We start from the raw sequence: 18,062 nt of genomic DNA, 5'->3' as shown, positions 1-18,062 counted from the left end.
AAATGTTACTTCACCTGTTCCAGAAGGTTGGGCCTGCAGATAGAGAGGGGATTCAGGCACTCAAGTCCAACAGGTGAGTACTCTGCCATGGACAGAAGATCCATTCTTTCTTTTGGTGTCTGAACACCAGGGGCCAAACATTCACCTCTGTACCAAGTGTGGGCTCTTCAGCCTGGCAGTACCAGGGAGATGGGACTGCAGCTGCCAGGAAGTCCTGCTCTTTTCTGGCACATCCATAAAACAGGCATTTGCTGTCTGTCTCAGGCACAGGTGACACAGGAGTAGGGGTGAGGGGGTGGCACAGTGCTCTGCCCAGCGTCCTGGCTCTCCTGAGTCCAGGGTGCCAGTTCTCATGCACAGCAAATGGAGCCAGCCTGGCACCTGACAACACAATATGGCATCTACCATCCTCTGTGAACCTTTTCTCAACCTGAGTGAGAGGTGGTGGGCTGTTAACACCAACCTGGCTTTGGTTATTGCCAAGGCTTTGGTTATTACCAAGGCAATTGGTTATTCAGCAGTATTTACACCTGCAGCACATCACCAAGGAGATGAGCTGTCCTGGGTCTGGTCAGCACCACACTGAGCAAAGTAAAAGCCTAAAGATGTAGGGCCAGCAATATACAACAGGGTGTATATCTATACAGCTTATCTTCCTCTCCAGAGCAAAATTATTTTTGTCTGTATCACCTGGCAGAGAAGCACTGCAGTTCACTGGGGACTCACACCAGTGCCTAGATCTGATTCACTAAGAGCAGACAAAAGTAGCACACAGACAGCTTTTGGGACAAGTTCTGGGCTGTCTGGAATGCTGCATTGCCCTCTACATGTACACAGCGTGGTAGCCCCGAGAAATCCATTTCAGCCTTTCTTGCAAATTTTGGCCACTTCTTGGCCCACCCCCCCCCCCGCCTTTTTTTTTCCCTCTCAAGTTTATTTCTAGGTTTACCTCCTCGTGTTAAAATAATTCCTTCTGATTCTGGCAGATTTTTGCCACCATCTGCATTAATGTGGAAAGCAGCTTCATTTTCTATTTTTTTTTCCAGCTCAATCTATCTCTCCACACATTTATTTCTCAGAGTTTCAACAGACAGTAAATAGTCATTAATTGTTACAGATATGTAAATTATGTAAAGCCTGCTGAATTACATAATTGCTGTGGGAGCTGGCACCCTAAAACAGGGGAGGTTTTAAAGGCCCTGCTGAAGTCACCCTCAGGAGCCCATGCAGCCACATCCTGAGGTGGTTTGCTGCAGCCAGGGTAAGCAGTCAGGAAACCCAGGCTAATGGGAACAGGCAGCTCAGGAGCTTAGTTCCAGGGGACAGCATCCTTCCCTGTCATCTTTTTACACTATGGCACAAAGATCTGGAAAAAAGGAGTCCCACTTTAGCAGTCCTGCTGGATGCCAGGCAGAGACAGTCCAAGCTGAGGGGAAAAGCCCAACAGCCAAGTAACTAAAAACATCTACAAAGTTTTCTTGAGAGCCTCTGTCTCTGGCCTCTGTCCTGCAAGACACTGACACAACAGAGTGAACCTGCAGGCTCATCTGGACAGCTCTAAAGCTTGGTACCAAACTACTACAAACAAACCAACAAGAGGACAGAACTGCTAGGCTTAGAAAGTCCTAACTATGAAAGCTGAGCAGGTGCTGGTAGACAAGATCATAACCATAGGCAAGAGCAAAAAGTTCTTTACAATACTTTTTCTTTTCCCCTCCTGTAAACCTTCAAGAAGGTGCCTCCAATATTTAATTCATTATTAGAGATGAAGAAATGATAACTGTACCTGAGAAAGAACTGGGGTTTAAACACATCTTCCAGTTAATGCTCATGCATAGCTGTCTCTGTGGGTGTCTTTTGTTTTTTTCTTTCCTGGACTGACCTCAAGTATTGTATTCTTTTTTTTTTTTTTTTCTTTTCCTTCTGCAAGTGGAGTTGTTTTGTCTGCTGAAAATATTCCCTGAGCATAACAGAAAGAAACTCTTACTTTATTTCCTTGTTTTTAAGCATCCTGGCAATTTTAATAATTTTATTTGCAAATAAAATTTTGTGTGTAAGGTTGCCTGATACCAGGTGACTTTTTATCATGGTATGCACAGGAGTCTAATGGTGAGCACATTCCCCTCACTAACCACGAGGAGCACTGCCTATGGTGCCTAGAGCCACCACAGACAAGTGCCTGCCTCGCTGCCCTTGGACAGTCAGTGCTTCTGTGGAATTCAGTAGTACCTCTAGGATCATTTTTTGGTCTTGAAGGTCCCCAGGATTTTGGGCATGAATTTCCCCATCTTCTTGTCTTTGGCATCCGTGTCATAATCTTCTTCACTCTGGGTCGTGTGTTCATCCTTTTTGCAGAAGACCTCAAACCTGCTGTAGACTCTCTTCTCCTTCCGCATGTTCTCCATCTTTTTCAGGAGGGTGTCTCTGTCCTCTGAGGGCTGCCGCTGAAGGTTCCGCTTCTGGCTCCCAAAACTCTCTGACCTGTGGATGTTGCAGCTCTTCTCCTTCTCCCCTTTCCTTTCCAAGCTCGCTGTTGACCTAGAAAGATCAGGGTTGCTGGTGGATGGTAGTTGCTTGGCCAGTTCAGCTCTGTTCTTCTGACTGTTTGCAGAGATCTGTTCCAAAATCACCTTGGTGTCATCGCGGAGGTTGCTGCTGTACAGGATGTTAGCTGTGGATGAAGGGAATCTGCCCTGTGCAGGCTGGCTGCTCTTGGCAGGGAGTGCTGCTGCAAATTTAGGAGGTTTTTCTTCCTCCATCATTTCCTGACTGTCCCCTATGGAAGAGCGTTTGAGAGCCACACCCTGCTTGTCAGATTTTCCACTCTCAGAAGTAGATTCCTCCTCCAGTTTCTTCTCACTCTTTGGGTTCAAAAGCTGCTTCAGCCGGAGCGACCCTTTCCGTAGGAATTCCATGGGGTTCTGCTCTTGTTTTGAGCAGTCTTCCTCAGATTTATTGAGGGAGCTGTCAGAGCCTTGGCTTCTAGATAAGCTTTCAAGAACTGATGTGGGACTTGGCCTAAGCTGTGGTTTCTTCGGTTCTATATTGCCTAATTTTTGGGTGTCTTCTTTGAATGTCACTCTTTCCTTTTTGTCTGGAAGGGTCAGTTTCTGAGTGTCTCCTACAAATATCAGACTCTCCTTCTCTGGCAGAGCAGGTTTATTGTCTATGGGGTAAAACCGAGATGATAACTTGTCCACCTTGGTGCTCAGGTGTGCTAGGGGATCTTTACTGAAGGTGTCGGTGAGCTGGGGAGGCGATGAGGCCATTCCAAATGGTCTGTCAGCCTCTCCGTGCATTTTGTAAGTACTGCAGGAGTCTTTGGAGTCCAGCACCCTGCTCTCGAGAATCTTGTACTGCACAGACCTGGTGCACTTCTTCTCTGCACTCTGTGATTCTTCCTGTAGATAGCTGGCAACAGCTTTGGTGTGAGTGACCGTGGCTCGCTCTGTGTCTTTGCCCACAGCTTTGTACTTCTCTAGAAGTTCTGCCACTTTAGACGAAGCAGCTGTCTTTATGGTTTCATTGTCTTTTGTCACCTCACTAGACATTTGTTCTTTTTGGATCATCTGAACCTTTTCTATTGTGGTGTTAGGCTGATCTAACTTGGCAGCACTGAAGATCAGAGAGGACCTGAGTCTCGAGCTCCTCTGTATCAGAGGATTTATTCTGGACCTAAAGGCATCTTGTTTCATCATAGGAGTTTCTTCACCTACTCGATCAGGATCTGCAAATTCTTTGGCACCTTCAATTCCCAGTGACTTGCTGTTAAAAGATAGGGGAGATTTGAATGCTGGGAGGAGGTCAGTGGGGTGCTTTGTGTGGGTATCCCCAAGACTATCATTATATGCCTCTGATTCCATAGGCATTGGAAGACCTTCTTCTGGTTCAGACTGGTAGGCACTAAGGTACGAAGAGATCCTCCAGTTCCGTAAACCCGTTCTGTTCTCCTGGGTGTTTTTGTCTTCATCTTGGTCCTCCTCTTTGTCTTGCAAGAACAGGCGTTGTTCCAGGCTTTGCTTCTGTGTTGGAGAAGTCTGGCAAATAAATTTCTGTCCTATGTTCTGCCTTCTTAACATCATTCCCATGGGTCCATTGCCTGCAGGATTCAGCTGATCAGAGCCGTGTCTCACTTCCCTAGAAGAATTTGAAGGCACATAATCCAGCCTCAAGGGGAAACCCTCCTGTGGAAAACCAGAGTCAAGTTCGGGGTATCTGGGTCCCTCTCCATAGTCTTCCAGCTCATTGAATCCTGGCCTGCCGCCTCGGAGCCTCTCAAAGAGTCCCTGAGGCCTGCCAGAAAGATGTGGATGTTCAAACTGGTACTGGTAGAACTGATCCTTCTGAAAATGGCTAGCTTGGATTTTGAACTCGTCCATGTTGTTCATGAACATCTGTCTGGCATACTGTTTAGAAGAAGCAAAGTTCTCAAAGGTCCCTTCTGCAAAACTGTGTCTCTTAAAAGCATCCAACTCCAGCTGCTTGGAACGGAGAAAGCCCCTGACAGGGTCCATCTGGGAATTCTCCATCTCCACCTTTTTGTACATCCGCATGGCCGAGCCCTCCACGGTGTGCCGCAGCATGTCGTCCCGGCGGAAGTTGGACAGGAAGTACCTGTCAGGGTCCACGCGGTCCATGAAGGAAGGGAAGAGACTCTCGTCCCTCTGGAATGACATCAGGGGAGCTTTCTTTGGAAAGAAAGGCATGTTGTTGCCAAAAGGGGCCATGACAAAGGCGTTCTCTGCCTTGGCCAGGACGTTGGCTGGAGGAACGAGAGGCTCTGACTGCGCAAAGAGGATTCGGAACTCTTCGTCGAAGCTGGCTACCAGCTCTCCCTGGAAGATGTGCGCAATGCTCCGGTGGATCTTCTCAAAAGACCACATAAAACTGCAGGGACAAACACAGGTAGTGACAGTGCGTGAGCAGCCAGCACCTCGACTGCACCACCTTGCATTAAACCATTTAGTCCCAAGTAATGGGGCTTCAGAAACCTTTCTGTGGGGTGGGGTGGGGTGCTCAGTGATAGGACAAGAAACAAGGGGTACGAGCTGGAACAGAGGAGGCTCCACCTCAACACACAAGACACTTCTTTATGGGGAGGGGGACAGAGCCCTGGAGCAGGCTGCCCAGGGAGCTTGTGGTGTCTCCTTCTCTGGAGGCTTTCAGGACTCGTCTGGATGTGTTCCTGGGCAGCCTGCTTTGGCAGGTGGGTTGGACTCAATCTCTGGAGGTCCCTTCCAACCTCTAACATTCTGTGATTCTGTGATTTGCCTGCTTGACAATGCCCTGTGCCTGGAGATATTCAAGGTGAGGCTCAACAGGGAACCTGCTCTAGTAGAGGATGTCCCTGCTGAGTGCAGAGGGGATTGGACTGGATGACCCTTGGAGGTCCCTTCCAACCCAGACCACTCTGTGATTCTATGATAAGAAAGCTTACAGCTTAGACAGCCATTGCACCCTTTTGTTCCTAGCCTCAGTCATGATTTGCTTTGACCTCACATCTTTATAGAGGGTTTCACAAGGCAGTAAATGGCTTCTGTTCTAAAAGCCAGTCCATGGTCACAACAGAAGGAAAGCAAGCTGATGAAAATCCTGTCAAGTAGTTGTTCCTGCAGTTACTCTACGCTGCAATTGTTTTTATAACTAAAATCTTACACACATCTTTAAACAGAGCAGAAGGATCAGCATGGGAAATGCAGCAACCCCAGCCTTGCCTCATGGGAGGGAAAACCACAAAGCCCTGGGAAGCCACTGGCAGGCACAGGAGTAACAGGAAGACAGCTGCCTGCCCCAATCTGCCTGCCCGCCTGCTACAGAGAGAAGCTGGCTGCAGGGACATGGGGACAGCAGAAGATGAAGTTTTTCTGAACTTTAGTAAGGCTTTCCATGTGCCCTTTGCAGAAGTGTCTTTGTGACCAAACTGAAGAACTGTGGACTTTATGAGAGTGCCCTGCAGTAAATGGGACAGTGGCTGGACCAGGGCCTGTCAGGTGGTGGCCAAGGACTTGAAGTCTGACTGCAGACAGCTATAAATGGTGCTCCTCAGGGGTCAGGACTTGGGAAAATAGTCTTTAACTGTGTCATTAATGGCCTGGACAACAGGACACTGTGCACCCTCAGCAAGCTTGCAGATGACACCAAAATGGGGGGATGGGACAGCTGATGTGCCAGTCAGGGGCACCTCAACAGTCTGGGAAATGTGCTGACAAGACTCTCACTGAATTCTGCACAGGCAACATTTTTTTTTCTTGCAGAAAATTGCTTTCAGTATCCCTCAGTGAGAAAGACTTTTGCCACTGATGTTCATTTGGAAGCACTGAAGCACTGTTTTACCATTAACCAACCTCCTCACCAACACCAGGACATGTTCTCACCTGTAGTTGCCACTCAGCACCACCATGCAGTCCACCAAGAGGAATTTCTCTTTCACATGGCCTTTGAAGGACATCCCTGTGCGGCAGTAGTAGGTTGGGCCAGAAACTGTCCTCACCCTTAGGAACTGCAAAGCAGACAAGGCACTGACTCAGCTGGAAGCTGTTACTCCCCTTTCCCTGCCCCTCCTTCTTCCCCTTTCTCTTTTAATTTCCACCCTGCCACCACTTCTGTATTTCAGCTCTAGCAATTCTGTGTACACAGTGGATAGATAAATGTTTCTGAGTGTGTCCTCAGCCCTTTACTGCTGAGCCAGCTCTCCTAGCTTTCTCCACGCTCATCTCTCACTTGGATCTGGCCTATTCTCCCGCTTCTCAGGTTTTATTGTCAGAACAGCCCTCTGAGTCCCCCTCAGGATGCAGACTAGGGGCAGGGCAGGTCTTTGGCTTGCTCACCTCCACGTAGTTCAGATTGACTCTGCACTTAGCAGCTGTATCCAGGAAAAGCTGAGAGTTCATTTCATCCAGCAGGATGTAGACAGGCACTCTCCGAGCAGCAGCATCCAGCACCTCGAACAGCAGATCTACATCAGTGAAAACGTCCATCACAATGGCTACCACCTAGGAAAAGAACATGAGAGAGACATCACCAACTCGGCCTGCTTCTGCCCTGACCCATCACATCCCCCAGCACCTCCTCTTCCAAAGCTGCCCTGTCTCCAGTTCAATCTTTCTGAATGGGAACCTTCCCATCTAAAGGTTCCTTTCAATACTGAGGGCCTCAGGACGGGAAAGAAAATGGCTTCCTAAGGCACATATGGTGTATGTGAGGGTGAGAGATGAGGGAGAACCCTCCCTCCTGCAGAGCATTTCCTTACCCATTAAGTAATGCCAGCAGGTTTTTTTTTTTTGTCACAAAACCTACACTGTAAGGTTGTATGGAGCTGCTTGGCCACTGCCTGCTCACCCCCATGCCATTTTTAGATAAACTCCTGACTCGTGTTCAGTTGTCCACTATGTAGGTCAATCTGTATGCTGATCATCTAGGCAGTAGCTTCGAAGCTCTATCTCCCTGTTCTCCACAGCTCTTTATTTTATCAGTGAGTAGAAATACCTGACAGAAGGGTGTAAGGAAGATGGAGCCAAACTTCTCAGTAGTGCCCAGTGAAAGGACAAAGATAAATACAGCAAATTCTAGTTAAGAAAAACCTCCTTTACTGTAAGGGTGTTTGAACACTGGGATAGGTTGCCCAGAAAGGTTGTAGAGTCTCTGTTCCTGAAGATACTCAAGGACATGGCCTAGATAATCCTTTCTAGTCAACTCTGCTTTGAGCAAGAGGGCTGGAATAGACCCTCTCCAGAGGTCCCTTTCAACCTCAACTATTCTGTGATTCTGTGAACTCTTGGTACTTTAGCATGACCTAGAACACTCCTTCCATGAGACCAGAGGCTAACTGGGATACTAGTTTTAAGACTCATCCTTCCCCTCTGTCAGGTCCTGGGAGCAATGGTAAGGGAATTAGCTGAGGCCCTGATGCCTTCTGATTCATCTTTCACACAGATACAATTTTATCTGTGCTCTAGTTGGGTTTTTCACTGTCTCACCTGTTGAGCTGCTCGAATCATTCTGCGAGCCTCCTCCTTAATGCTGGGGTTGTCCGGGGGCGGGGGCTGCACGAGCGTTGTCACCTCTGTTCCCCTGAACCCAAACACCATTGGCCAGCCCAGGTCAAGCTCTGGGACAGCGAGGTCTGAGTTCATGGGCCAGTAAGTCCCAGAGGATCCATCCATGTCATTGTCACCTGCAGTATCTGTGCTTCCTTCCTGATGGGCATACTGGGGCTTCTGGAGATTCTGTATGATGTGATCCACCTCTGAGTTGCAAAGAAAATCAGGGGCTGCTTCCTCTGCCAGGAAGCGCTGGTAGCTCTCTTTGCCCTCCTCGGTGAGCACATCCAGAGCCAGGCGGTAATACTCCTTGTAGTGGGGGGGCAGGTAGTTGGGGTCAAGGGGATTGTCCCCCTGCGAGGAGCTTTGCGAGCGACGAGCCATGAGGGGAGGGAGAGCTGGAAAGAGAACAACCAACAATGAGAGCAGCTTCACTCCAGTGACACATCACAGACACCTCATACACGGCGAGAGCTGGGGGCGCGCGACAGCAGACTCCAAAGAGGAGAGATTAAAAACACACTGAGTAACACTGGGCAAAGTTCATCCCAAGCAGATGGGAAGCCTTCCATCAGGCAGAGGTGCTCATCACTTCAGCATTACTCTAACAGCTTGGGCAAAACAAGGAACAAATCAGGACAGCAGGGTGCTGGACGAGGGTGATGCATCTAACAACGCGGTTTTGTCTTCTAGGCTGCCCATTACCAAGCTTAACTTCATCTTGGTTTAAAGCTACATTGTCTTTTTTTCCCTCTACAGAGCAATGTGGATTCCATGACAGCATTCCCCATGCTACACGAAGTATTTACTGTGCGCAGTATGTCAGTAAACCAAAAAGCATGTGCACAAGTGCACTCTCTAAGTTCACATAAATCCAGTGTTAGAATCAACTCAGCATATGAATAGATGCAGGCTATTGGTGGGATGCAGGCAGGTGTAAGGAGGGTATCCCTGCTGTTGTTACATGACCAGAAGGCAGACAGCTCTCCATAAGTTCCATGAAGTAAAAAACAAGGCACATGATTGCTTCTTCAATCTGTTGCTGTTGGGAAACATCTGAACTGGTTAGGGCTCATATTTGATAACTGTGTGCAAGGGACCTATTATTTGAGACTAAAGACAAATTTGGTTTTAACCAATTTTTGGGAAGAAACTCAATAAATAATCTCCTACCAATCTGCAAAGAACTCCAAAGCACTTTGGCTTATGACCCTCAATTAATGTCAATGCTTGGACATTCTTTCCGTGGGCTCCAGCACTGAGGTGCCAACAGAGGCTTCCTCATGAGCAGAAACAGAGCTTGGCTGTCCTTGGCCACTCACACAAAGTTACAACAGGAAAAAAACCCATGCTCTTAATATAAAGATAGCAGCTAAGTCTTGCAGGTCCCTGTCCAAAGTCTTCTAACAGATAGTCCTCTTTATTGTCTACACATCTAAACTTATTCAGAGTCTGAATTGCCTATAGATTTATCTTCCCACTCTTAATTCCCATTCTGCCTTCTCTCTCTACAGCAGTCCACTCTGTACTTCCATTTTGGTGTACTCAAGACACCTGCTCTTAACTATTTTAGCTGTGCCTTCTAGCAAAACACTCCCAGAGCTCCTTTGTCCTTGGATAGGAGACCAACATATCCAGATGTAACTCCTGGGTGGATGAACAGCCATGCAGACAGCAAACTGCTCATACCACCAACGTGCTCCGAACAGTGATGGTGACTGCCAACCACACAAACAGGAACAAAGAAGCAGAAGAACCTTATGATACTCACTGGACCACTGAAATGAGAGAAGGAAGATAATGTTGATAAAGTGGTGAAACAATTTTAATTTAGTATTTTATTGACGGATGTAATTATTTCAATACTGTTGTAAAACAGGAAGACAGATCCTTAAGTGTCAGCTGATGGAATCAGGTAAGGAACAGACAAAACACCAATGCAGTGGTTCAGAGGGAACTCACAACCTGAGTGTGTTGTGAAGTCTCAATCCTTGTGTCACAAAAAAGGCTATCATAAATCTGCACAACGACTCTTTAGTCTAGAGGAGGTATCTCCAAAATGACCAGGGACAACTGTCCATTTCCTCCTCTGGCACACAAACTAAAAAATAAAATTAAACGAGCAGGTACTGGGAAGCACTTTTGCTTCATTGTACTTACTCTGCAGAACTCCTTCCCACAGGACGTTGTAGGATGGTTAGAGAAAGTGTGTAAATGGGCTGGGCAGGTAGTACTTTGACAGAACACTTTTCCACCATCCCACAATTTCTGGCAGGAAAGGTAGGTCAGGAAACACAAAGGGCAAAGCTAATCAGGGCAGTTTTTACAGTACAAGGACTCATTTTTGTTCTCTAAGGATTAGTGACAGTCAACGTATTCATGAAGATGCAGGGAAAACAGTACCAGCGAAGAGATAAATTTTATGCAAAACAAAAATCATCCTCATGGTTTTCTCTAAGCCCCCAGCCACCGGGAGAGAACAAATGCGGGGCTGGAGGGACCCCAGCTACGCCTGCAGTGGGGCAGCTGGCCCCGGAGAGCCGCTGGTGTGTGAGGGGTGAGCGGGAGGCGCCTGTGCCCTGGTAAGCCGGCAAGGCACCCGCACTGCTGCGCTGCTAGGGGAAAGCAGCCTCTCCGGAAGGGCTGCCTGCGCCCACCCCTGCCGTGCCCCGTGTGTTCAGCCAGCCTGGGCCTCAGCGGGAGAATGCGCCGGTGCCGGCTGCCCCGGGCCGCGTCCGCACCCAGCCTCGGGCTGCTCAGCCCAGCCTACCTCCCGCCTACGGCCGTACTGGGGTCTCTCCAGCCTCCGAGGCCTCGGCAGACTGATCCGTGTTGTGGACAGGGCCAGGAGCGCTCAGCCACCCCGGGAGCGGCCAGGCCGGGAGGCCCCTGGAGGCTCCGTGATCGGACAGGCCGGGAGGCCCCGGGAGCGGCCAGGCCGGGCGGGGCTGCCAAGTCCCTGACGCTTCACCTGTGGAAGCGGCTGGCGAGGGCCGCAGCGAACACCTGAACTGGAGCGCACCCAGCTCTGGAGCCTGAGCAGGCCTCTGGCTACCTGACGGAGCTGGAAAATCTGCGCCGTCACCATCTTTGGCTCGCAAGAAGAGAGGGAAAGAGGGAGATGCCTCATCTTTGCTCAGCCAGGTCCTTCTTAGAAGTTAACGCTGAGAAAGCACTAGCAGCTCCTGCTTGGAAAGAGCCTCCAGCCTGCTGAGTCTGCCACTCCTGCGTTCGCCCAGGCAAGGTTCTCGTCATTAAGCCTCCTCACTTCCTTCAGCTGGTGTTAATGATTTCCAAAAGAGACACACAAATCTGAGAATTATGAAATAAAACCCAGAAATTTTCTGCCACCATAAGCCACTCCTACACGGACATAAGGACACGTCCCTAACAAATAGGTTCTGTAAGAGTAGCTACAAGCATGTTTGACCATTAACCTGTTCCAAAGGAAGAGCAGGAAAACGTTAAAAAAAAAAATTATCTATTCCCCCCTAACCCTGCTGCCAGGAAGACCCTAGGTTACGTGAGCCTAAGTGTGAGGAAATTCTAGAGTCTGATGACTTTTAAAGTCTAGGTGCCAGGTACTTTGATCCTTCCTGAACAGATCTTTATTTTGGTAATGAAGCTGAGGAAGCCTCTGGAGATGCCACGTTTCTGACTGGGTTCTGTTGTGGCTTGTCTGAGGCAGCAGCTGGGTGGGCAGCATGCTCTGCGTGCAGGGGAGGCCTCAGAGCAGCCTGCCAGCACTGACAAGTGCCTGCAGGACAGGTGGGGAGGGACTCTTCAGCAAGGAGTGTGGTGATAGAACAAGAGGTAACAGCTTTGAACTGCAAGAGGGGAGATTGAGATTCATTCCATACTAGGAATAAATTCTTCACTGTGAGGGTGGTGGGGCACTGAACAGGCTGTGGACAACTCATTCCTGGAGGTGTTCAAGGCCAGGCTGGATGGGGCTCTGAGCAACCTGCTCTAGTGGAAGGTGTCCCTGCCCATGGCAAGGGGCTGGAACTAGGTAATCTTTAAGGTCCCTTTCAACCCAACTCTGTGTTCACAGAAGTTCAGTGCCCCCAGGCAGTACCAGAGTAGTAGCTCTAGTGCTGCACAGCAAGTAACTGGCTGAAAATTAAAACATACAGTTTATGGCTAATATTTGTTTGCCACAGTGAGGTTTCTGAGATATAATTTTTTTTTCCATCTATGTTAACTAGTTTGGATCCATTCAGCATGTGCCACTTCTGACAGCACAGTGCTGGATACTGTGGAGGACCAAAGATCCTCAGAGATGAGATACTTGACTCACTGCTAGCATTTGACTCTGGAAATGAGTATTCTGTTTACTGTGCAGGGTATTCAGGATGTGCCATACCAGGAAGGGCAGCTGAGTGTAAGCATTTTCTTATTCTCTCACATATAGGAGGCCTGGAAGAGCAAAAGGAAGGAACTATTTGGCAGAAGCAGTTAAATTTGAGTGAGAGCTCTGTGAAATCCGTAGCCCATGTGGGCCCCTGCTTAGAACTGATTGTCAGAGGCTCTCTTAGCAATTCTTTGCTCTGTGCCTTGGTTCCTGTACTGGGAATTACTGAACATCTTGTCAGGTTTCCTCAATGCAGGGTGACAGAAGATGAGGGCACACATTATTGATTGGTATTCTTGCCTGGCTGTATTTTTCTAGGTTACGGTGGTGTCTAAAACGAAAGAGGAACTCTAGGAAGGGGTTGCCTCTTTGCTTGAATTTCACCTGCAGATCTATTTTCTGAAGCTTCATTCACCCCAGAAAAAGATAGACGTATTTTTGGAAATCAGAACTACTACAGCTGTCAAGCAAACCAAGTTACAAACTAAACTACCAAAGGTATATGGTAACTTGTAACTACTAGTTAATAGAGAATCTTCCATTGTTATATGCTTGCTTATTTTATTTAATTGGGATTTTAATATTATTTTAATTGCTAGTCACCATTTATAAATTTTTATGACACAAGCTATGGAGAATCTAGTGAAAAATGAGGATGCTATAGAGAATAATGTGTGGCATCTCCACACTGCTCTTGAGTGTTTTTATAAAGGGCAATGAGATATTCTGTAGTCCAGTTATAGTTCAGGAGCTGAATTGTTTATGGTTACAGGAGAAGGTATCATATACATCCAGCATCTGCAGCTGTGAGCAGCTGGGACATATCACCTGTCAAAAAGAACCACTCAACACCCCTCCTTCCATGTGCATGACAAGAACTGAAAGAGTAAGACCCTAAAGACCCTTAAGACAAAAGTCATGAACCGTACAATGTGCCACCAGAAGGGCACAGGAAAAGTCAAGCACACCTCCAGCATCCTTCACACCTACAGCAGCTGCAACTGTATCAGGGAAAGCATAGGGGGCAGAGAACTGCCCCTGCACTGCACAAGAAAGCGAAGGACTCCTGCTGCATCCTGACAACACCACCTGGGGGAAAATGCAGTCATGGTTGTGAACACCATTTGATGAGCAGCACACACCAATGTGGACAACTCTTTAAGACCACTATGCATCCTGGCACATGCTGCTACTTACCCTGCTGGCCAGTTTCAGTTGTCTTAGAGGAAGACTAAAGAAAAATTCCAGCACCAATTAGATAGCAAGGGGAAAAATTCTAACTTCTGCCTGTACCTAGCCCTTAAGCCTTGGGTAAATTGAATAGAAATAAAGTGTAAACTATAATCAGGGGAGCAATTCAGGTGTCTGCACACAGATGCTTAATGTCACTTGGGATGCCCTAAGGTATCCTGGCCTCCAGCTGCCTCTCTGGAGGCATCCATAACCTCTCTGGACAACCTCTTCCAGTGTCTCACCACCCTCCCTGTAATGAATTTCCTCCTTACATCTACTCTAAATCTTTTTCAGTTTAAAGCTATCACCCCTTGTCCTGTCGCTACATGCTCTTGTAAAGAACCCCTAAATGGCCCTAAAAATAACACTAAACACCTAAATTTAGGAACTAGGATTGTTCCTCAAGGTCAGAGTCATTAAATGCAGATGTATAACATGCCTCCATGCAACGTAATTGCCTGCAGTTCCCCTTTATAGGTGATGGAGAATAAGTAAATAAAGGAGTATGAGATGAGATTGACCTTCTCAAACAGATGCTTACATTTTGCCAAGTCTTCTGTTAATCCTTCTCCCAGAGACATTAACAAATCAGCCTTCCAAAGCTTCAGTGCTCAGTCTTCACTTTTTTAACTCCAAGATTACCTTGAGCCTGTCATATAATCCATTCTACCAAGATCCAGCATGAAACTTTGAACACTCCTGTCTAGGAGATGAGTAGTTCCAGATTTCAGTCTTTAAATGGGAGTAAAGAAATTAGAGCAGGGTTTTGTTGGTTTTTTCTTTCAGTTGTACTTTCAAGCACAACTTCTACAGAAGGACAGATCAGACTTGCTCAGCTTCACACACCTCCACTGCAAAACATGAATGTCTGATATCCATACTATTGCCACCCACCCAATCTAGTGAATGCAGTGAAATGACTGTCCCACACTAAAGCAGACACTCACATTAAGCCTGATAAATCCTACCACTACTGTACAACATTTTGTGAGCCATCAAGTTGTACTAACTATGAAGAGTTCTTTTGTTTTCTGTTCCAGGCCCACTTCAGAAATGCAGCCAGCAGAATTGGACCTGACATTCTGATGGCTCCCTTTGGTGTTGTATTTGAGACAAAGCTGCCTCCCTGCTCCTGCTTGTGCAGCTCTGGCTGTTGCCATGGCCTTGCACTTCAGCTCACTGGCTCCTCTGATACCCACTCATTATTGCAGTAGCTGCTGGGGTACAGTCTCCTTTTTGGTAAGTATGAAATGGATTCTTAGTTAGTTCCATTAATAGCTAATTGTGATTCACCAGTTTATCAAGCCATCCAAGGTGCTCTGCCAAGATAGGTACTTGCCCTATCTCCTATTTTCATTGACTTTCACAATAATAAGTACTAAAAGCTTAATCACAAGTGGTTTTACTTCACTGATCAAAATATTAAAGAGGTAAAACACTGAACTTTATGCAAATCTGTTAAAAACAATGACATCTGTTAGCTCTTATCATGCCACTCTAATTTTATACACCTATCAACTCTCCTGTTACCCATCTTCTTTTGGGATGGAGAATCCTCTTATTCAACCATTTCTTGTATAGAAACTGTGCCATGCCTCTGGTGATCCCCTCCTCTCTTCTCTGAATTTGATTCACTTTTCTCTATTCTTATTAGAGATAGTGGGGCTGGAGCTGCAAAATGGAACTGAAATATGGCTTTATATTCAGGGTTTACATTCTGTTCCTTTCCTAAGAAGGCATCCTGCTTTTTGACAATTAAGGAACAATAAGCATCCTGATGATTTATAAGGTAGGATTACTCTGCTTCGTGGCCTTTTCTTTTAGTCTCACTGCTGCTGAACTGCCCCAGTGACAACCCAAGTGGCTACAGGCCAACAGCCCTGCTGGTTTGGTTGCATATGCAGCCACAGTAAGACTCTGATCAGAGACAGAATCCCACTGTAGCAGATGAAGTATCAGCAATCATGACATTGGTTCTTGCACAAGAGGGTCTCATAACCTAGGCCACATCAGTCATGATAGACAAAAGAGAAAATTGAGCTTAGAGGTACAAAGCAACATCTGAGTGATGTGCAAATTCAACACTGTATGTGTAATTAGTTTGGAACAGAAGTGGTCTGCAGGCACCGTCCTACCGATAGCTCCTGCAGGGACATTTGAAACCCAAGTATTTGATGATGTTTCTTAACACAAGGAGAAGCATGGGAGAACCACCACCATAGTCCCCTGGAGCCCACCATGAAGAGCACATAGTCCAAGATGAAACATTTGTGAATTTCTTTTCACAGGTATTCCACACATTTTTCATTCATCATTTGACAAGTCCCCACACTGGCTCTCATATCTTCTCCATACAAGCCCTGCAGTAATCTGCATTTCCTGTTCCTCTGATTTTGCAGTCACTCAGAGTTGGTATTTCATTAAGTCAGGAAAATAGTATTGATCCACTGTGCCTTCTACCCACGTGTTCTAGAAGGCTGTTACCATTACTTGGCATTTCATGCAGTTCTCTCCTATCCTAAGCAAGCACTTCATAAAACCTTGTTCATAAATTTAGAAGTATCAAGAACACCAGTCATGACAAACTGTAATCCCTTCTCAATAAATCCTTCCTCTAAGCATAGTAGATGGGAAGAAAATGGAACATGGACAGGTAGAGAGAAGTCCACAAACAAGTACTCACTACACTAACTCTTTAGAACTTACTTCTTAGCATACTAACATGGGGTAGTTGTTGGATGTTTTTTCAGGAGGAAGCTGAAGGAGAAGAAGAAGGCAGGCTGTATAGCTGTTTATGAGTGAGTAACTCCCATGCTTAGGGGCAGTGGATAAAGAAGAGCAGGAAGGAGCTTGTTGAAGACTTAACAAGTGGGAGATGAAGGCTGATATAATAGGCTGATGAGAGGCTGGTGATCAGCAGCAAAGGCCTCCTCCACCCGTCTGCTTGGGCTTTCCCAAAGACACTGGGTTGGTTGCTCCTGTGCCAGTGCACTTCTGTGCAGTGAGCACTATTGCAACCACTCCCCTCCTCAGCCAAAAAAAAAACAAAAACAAAAACAAAACAAAACAACAACAGCAGGGCAAAAGCAGGAGGAGAGAAAAGAGCAGGCATCTATCCATGAGCAATTACCAAGAGCTTCTAAAAAGGAAGCCTCCAAAGAAAATCTCCCTTTGGCTTGGCCTACAGCCTGTTTCTAGTCACACTGGTGAGACTGGGAGTGACTTTACAGTTTTGATTCTTCTCACAAGCATTCGGGTTTTGTGATCCCCAAAAGCCATCAGAGCTTCTTAATACTAGGCAGAGTCAGCAGTGGTGTAAGCACAGGCTACACAAAACAGGGTTCAGACATAAGGAAATGTTTCATCTAGGCAGAGCAGGGAAAAGTCACTGACAGATGAAGCTAGGTGTAAAAATTCTCCCTTTACTTCTGAATTAACTCTAAGAACAGAAACTAGAAAAAGCAGAGCCCTGTTGGCTTGTGCATCATTTGCTGCCTGTCCATATTGTGTTCCATTTCAGTGAACTGTTTGGGTTTTTTTTTCTAAGACAGTAGCACAAAATTTTAGTTTCAGCTCTGCTGAGTGGATGATCACCACAGAGCCCTACAGATTAAAACATAAACAAAAGGACCTGCATTTTGTGCCAGGTGTGAATCAACAGCAACTGCCCAGTCTAAGCCAAAGGAAACTGGCTCAATATTTCCTTTCTCTCTCTGCTGCTGCTGCCTGATTTCAGCCCCTGCTGATGTCTCAGCACCTCAGGCTGGCTCTATCTTCCTTTCCAGCGCTGACTCCAGTGCTTGTTGTTACGTGTTTTGCCTGCACAGCAAGTTCCCAGACTACCTCTCTCAGATGATCACTTCCCTGGCTGGACCTGCTTCTCTGCTTCAAGACACTCCCAAAAGTTGAGGCCTTCCCAGGTCTGTGCCCCAGCAGAGGGAACAGCCTGAGGGGAGCAGAGCACTGTCACCCGGGCTGGAAGGGCCTAGCAAGATGTCCGAGACCTCAGGCTTGCATGAAAGCAGAGGCACAATTTGCTGGGCTTAGACACCTTGTCTTTTCACTGCCCTGGATATCAGCAAGATGAGAAAGGTAACACAGAAGATTTCACTGTAGCCTACTAGACTCCACAGCCAGCCACAAAACCCCTCTGTGCTACTAATGCTTGAAGAACTTCCAAGCCCGGGTCAAGAAAAGAATCGAAGGGATTTTGAGAGTCAAAGAAAGAGTGAATGCTACATCCAGGAGACAAATGAAAGCTGTAATTCCCAAACAGTAATCCAGCAGGCAGGAATGTGTGGGCTACAGCTGACCCATGCACCATGTTCCATGACATCACTTACATCTCTTATGGTGGGCTAGGAAAAGGTTAGAAATCAATTATTGGGGAAAAAAAATGAATTATTTGGCCTAATAAGAGATAAAAGATTATATGA

General features: G+C 46.9%; 1 protein-coding gene across 1 annotated transcript; it reads right to left on the bottom strand.

The window, feature by feature from the left end:
* Positions 1–2,237: 2,237 nt before the first annotated feature.
* FAM83H (family with sequence similarity 83 member H) lies at positions 2,238–8,423 on the bottom strand. The gene is made up of 4 exons (XM_054385585.1): positions 7,977–8,423; positions 6,828–6,992; positions 6,375–6,499; positions 2,238–4,887 (listed from the first exon to the last, which is right to left on the bottom strand). The coding sequence occupies exons 1-4, from the start codon at positions 8,421–8,423 to the stop codon at positions 2,238–2,240; spliced, it is 3,387 nt and encodes a 1,128-aa protein (XP_054241560.1).
* Positions 8,424–18,062: the final 9,639 nt, after the last annotated feature.

Source organism: Indicator indicator, chromosome 12, assembly GCF_027791375.1.
Source record: "Indicator indicator isolate 239-I01 chromosome 12, UM_Iind_1.1, whole genome shotgun sequence".
In the NCBI taxonomy this organism is placed as follows: Eukaryota; Metazoa; Chordata; class Aves; order Piciformes; family Indicatoridae; genus Indicator; species Indicator indicator.
The sequence above is the reverse complement of the archived record's forward strand: the minus strand, read 5'-3'. Positions and strand labels throughout refer to the sequence as shown.